This window comes from Lactuca sativa, chromosome 5 (genome assembly GCF_002870075.4).
Source record: "Lactuca sativa cultivar Salinas chromosome 5, Lsat_Salinas_v11, whole genome shotgun sequence".
NCBI lineage: Eukaryota > Viridiplantae > Streptophyta > Magnoliopsida > Asterales > Asteraceae > Lactuca > Lactuca sativa.
The window spans coordinates 371,662,639-371,667,500 of record NC_056627.2 but is presented as its reverse complement, the minus strand read 5'-3'; the positions used below and the strand labels follow the sequence as shown (position 1 = coordinate 371,667,500).

At 34.9% G+C, this 4,862-nt stretch overlaps 1 protein-coding gene across 1 annotated transcript; it reads right to left on the bottom strand.

Moving 5' to 3' along the window:
- Positions 1-559: 559 nt before the first annotated feature.
- On the bottom strand, positions 560-1,939 carry LOC128126187 (uncharacterized). Its single transcript, XM_052763961.1, has 2 exons — positions 845-1,939; positions 560-745 (listed from the first exon to the last, which is right to left on the bottom strand). The coding sequence occupies exons 1-2, from the start codon at positions 1,937-1,939 to the stop codon at positions 560-562; spliced, it is 1,281 nt and encodes a 426-aa protein (XP_052619921.1).
- Between the last annotated feature and the right edge of the window lie 2,923 nt (positions 1,940-4,862).

Sequence of the window (4,862 nt, the reverse complement as noted above, 5' to 3'; positions counted from 1 at the left end):
TATTATTGTCATTAATAGGAAGGATGTTAGACTCATAAGTAGCTAAAAACTTGTCCTTACCATACCTTGTGCTGATGAATCTAGTTGGATCCTGTTGTGTGTAAATTATGGTTGCTTGGGCATGGACACAGGGGATCCCAGATTACTCCGAAAGTCTGCATGTACAGTACATCCCCTCTAAGTTCACTCCATATGAGTGGAAGCCATTTATCACTTCAAAAGCATTCAAACCACTAGGATGAACATACCAACTCCTGTAAACGCATTAACAGTTTTAATTAGTATACATATTGAGTCTCAATACTAAACTCATACATTATCTTAAATTTATAATACTTACTTGATATCAAAAGCAAACTCATCCATTTTCTTAATAGGTCCTAGACACACATTATTCACTCATTTACGTGCTTCTTGCTTCATGTTAAATAACATTTCCATCATATATAGTCTAATCCCCTCAAGCATGGCCAACAAACGCTTCTTTCTGGAATCAAGTATGATGACATTAAAACACTCTTCCATTCCATTTTTAACAGCCTCTCATGCCATTCCCCCTTTAAAAAAATGCCATGCACCAAGATTTATGCTCCTTTGCCATCAAATGATCATAAGCAGTAGGATTGACTTCTCTGATCTTCTCCATATTCAATTTGAAGTCTCCTTCAACAGTTGACTTGGCAACTGTCCAAAACATATTCTTGAACTCTATACCACTGAAGACCTTTCTGAAATTTGCATACAACTTCCAAAAGACCCTATCAATTACATTAAAAAATTTCATTACTAACTGCTTGATACATGTATAAATGAAATGAAAAGAAAAGATAATTGAAAACATTACCTTGTGTTGATCAGAAATAACACACAAATCCAAGCCTCCTTGTAATTCCAGGTCATCATGTAATAGTTCCAAGAACCATTGCCAGTTGGGCTTGTTCTCATTTTCAACTACTGCCCAAGCAATGGGATACACATGGTTATTTGCATCCCTCCCTATGGCAGTTAGCAGCTCACCTTTACATTGTCCTTTCAAAAAACTCCCATCAAGCCCTATAACTCTTCGACAACCAACTTTCCATCCTTCTTTGATAGCCTTAAAACATGTATACACTCTATGGAAAGTAATAGTGTTATCAGGGTTTACAGTGACAAATATTTGAATTGTACTCCCTGGATTAGACCTCAACAGTTCATGTGCATAATCCCAAACTTTTACATAGTGATCACTCAACTTTCCATCTATTAAAGAAATTGCCCTACACTTTGCTCTATAACATTTTGACCATGAAACCTTGCAATGGAACCTGATTTGAATAATAGCTTGCATTTCCTTAAATTTTAGATTTGGTTTCCTAATCATCTCCTTCAGAAACTGCCTAGCTATCCATGTGGGATCCATAAGATTAGCACTACGGAAATTCCTAACACGGGTATGTTGCTCAACCATTTTTTTGATTTGGAATGATCTTTTAGTGCTCATCCATGATGCCCTTACAACAAAGGGACATTGAAATTTCTCAAGGTCACTTGCACATACAACCACGAGCCTTACACTATCACATTTCTTGAACCTAATTGGATAATCCCTACTTATAGAGTAGTTTTTCAAACAAAGCTTTTGTTGGTGTGGTGATTCATACCTCTCTCCAAGAACTGGCTTCATATTGTTCCATTTCACCTTCGAATCATGGGTTGAATATTGAAATTGCAATTTGTCTTCATCGTCACCTTCACTATCACTCTGTTTCTCCTGTGGTGCTTCATCTTCCGACATTCCTTCAAAATCATTTAGGTTTATCTCAGGTATGGTGCATTCGTCAAGCGCTTCGTCTGTGACAGTATTTAGGAACTCATCTTTGCATCGACTTCTTTGTTTGTGTTTGAAAAACTCATCCAATTCCACGTCAATGGTATCGAAGTCATGTACGGTCTCCATTATCACTACAAAACAAAAATTAATCAAATATTATAAGGGAACAAGATATTGGAGGACCACGTGGATTTTCTTACCTTTGATTCTTCTTAAGTAACATTTTGCTTCGATGGAGGGTAAGAAAGGATTTTTACAGAGGAGGAGTAGATGATGGGGAGGTTAGCGAAGGGTGATAAGGATGAGCAAGCTGGGGTAACCGACTATTATAAGGATTACCGGTTCCTAGGGCTAAACTGAGTGTAATAGCCGGTAATTTTGCCTTTTTCATAAGTGAAATTTAATTTAGGACTAAATCATAAACTGAGCCAAAATTTTGGGGCTTTTTTGTAGATTTCCCTAAATTAAATGTAGAAGTGCCTAATTTTATATAAATAACAATTACAAATACATATATATATATATATATATATATATATATATATATATATATATATATATATTACTTTTTTTTGTTTTTTATTTTAACATATAATTACAATTTTAAGAAAATTATGTTAGATTCAAGTAAATTAATGTTTTAAATTTTTTTTTAAATTAGCTTGACATTGCCGTCTCGTTATTCTTTTAGATTGTATTTAGTTTTTTTTAAATATGGTCCTAGAAGTTTATTCGTTAACCAACAATATTTTGTGTGGGATCTAATATTCATTAAAGTTTGTGATTTCATTGATATTATCGGTTGTCTTTTATTTCCTTGATATAACTCATAAATCTTCACCAATTTTAATTATTCTTATTCCTAGTTATAAATTAGGAAAACAGGAAATAAGTAATTTATGTATGTACTTTTATGTTCTGTAATTCCTAGCTATGGATGAGCATTTGGACCGGGGAACTAGCCGGAACCGGTACAGAAACCCGATGGAACCGATCGGGCCGGAACCGGGACGATATTCTTGTGGATTTTTTGAACCGGGACCCAGTAGGAACCAAACCCGATAGAACCGGCAAAAACCGGAACCGTATGTTGCTATTTCTCGATGATTGGTTCCAACATTGAAGACTAAGCAAGAACCGGTAGCACCGGAACCAGTAGAACCGGCGGTCCGGTTCGGTTCTTAATTTCGGCCGACTTTGGTTCCCGGGTCGGTTCTTTTGCTCATCCCTACACCTAGCTATTTGTGATCCCATTTTTCTTAATTTCTGTCACAACTAGAAATTTTGTGTCATGTAATCTATACACTCAAGTAAATGTTGAATAAAAAACTTAAGAGCATTTGTGATACCTATTAGTATGACATCAAAAACTTCAATCAAGTACATCATACAAGTACTACCAATAGTCATCAAACAATTGGAAACCCAAGAAGTTCTTGTTTAGGTCGATTTTGGACTAGGACTCCCTTATTGGGCCCAAATGGACCAATAAGCTTCCAATTTGACTATCATGGGCTTAGAACCCTAATTGGGCTCTAATTGGACCCACAATCATTTATTTCAACATTTTGGGCCATTTTGGGCCTAGAATGAAATGAATTAAAAGCTTTGATCCATGAATAACCTAAACTAGTCCAACAAAAATGTAAAAATCATATTATATTTCTTTTAGGTTAAAACTCACTCAAACTAACTCTAATATTGGGCTTAGGGGAAAAAAGCCCAAATTTTTCCTTTTTCCTTCAAAATTCTCGGCCCAAGGCCCAAGTCCAAGAAGAAATGGAGTAGTGTTGACTATTTGCATGCCACCTCACTTATATCCAACATGTTTCCATGCACATCTCATACTTCTAGGAACACATCACTTCAAAGATCACTTCTTCTTTCCCTCTCTTACTCTCGGCCGAAACACACACACACACACAAACTCTCTCTAGATTACTCAAGAAGCCATCCCTCCTCTCCATTCAAAAATCTCGAAAATTAGGAGGTTTTCAAGAGGATATTTCCACAAACTCTTCATCTAAGGTAAGGTTATACTTGGATCTATGGCTTAGATTCTTTGTTTTATCAAAATCTCTTCCTAATCCATGTAAAAATCGTGATCTTGCATCCTAGAAAACTCCATAAACTCGAGATCTTCATCAAGGGAAGCTAGGGCCAAAAATCACCAAGTTTTTTTCCATCTTTTCTTCAAAAACCGAAACTACACCCTAAGGTGAGCTTCATACTCCCTATTTTTCTATTTTATAAGTTTTATGGGGGGGGGGGGGGAATACAAGTGAAAGTGTAGATCTATATGTATTTGTATGCCTTGTATGATTTCTATGCTTATATGTGTGTTTTTGTGTGATTATGATGTTGGATCTAGTCATAAGCCCCTAAAAATCGAGATATACTTTATATTAAATGATACTAGCATCAATTATATTTCTACATACAAAGTATTTCAAGAAAAATAGCTAAGTGGTTTAATAACATCTTCTTTGGGCTAAAAAAAAAAAACTCAATTTTTGGACACAAAATGTTAAAAATATAAAGTTAAAGGGCCCAAAATGACATATCACGAATTCTGATGGGTGAGATGAGTCAAAACAGTTTCAATAAAGTGTTTTCTGGAAATACATTCTTTTGGAGGATTAAAAATATAAATTTCAAGCTTAATGGGCTAAAAATGGCATTTTTGGCCCAATAGGGCCCAATATGCGAAATTTTCTGTTTTGAAGGGCTAACACTGTATTTTTCTGTAAAACAGTGGACTACTAGTGTTCCAAGTCCTTTTCTAAGGTTTAAAATGCTTTTCAAAATTAAAAAGGACCAAAGTTGCAAAAATTTTCCAATTTCGGCCAAAATTGTAAAAACTGCGAAAAAGAGGGGTTACAACCGAGAAAACTGTATTTTCAGGGACTAAAACTGTTTTCAACTAAAAATGTGCTGAAAAATATCAATTCCAATAAGTTTTGATGTTAAAATGCCAAGAAATATAGTTTAAGGACTAAACCGGAAATTTATTTATGCAAAGGGTTGAAAAAGTAAATTTACAAAATAA

Coding starts and splice junctions, on each gene's coding strand:
- LOC128126187 (XM_052763961.1), bottom strand. CDS start 1,939: ATGGAGACCGTACATGACTTCGATACCATTGACGTGGAATTGGATGAG. Junction 746..844: donor TTATTTCTGATCAACACAAG/GTAATGTTTTCA, acceptor GTCTTTTGGAAG/TTGTATGCAAATTTCAGAAA.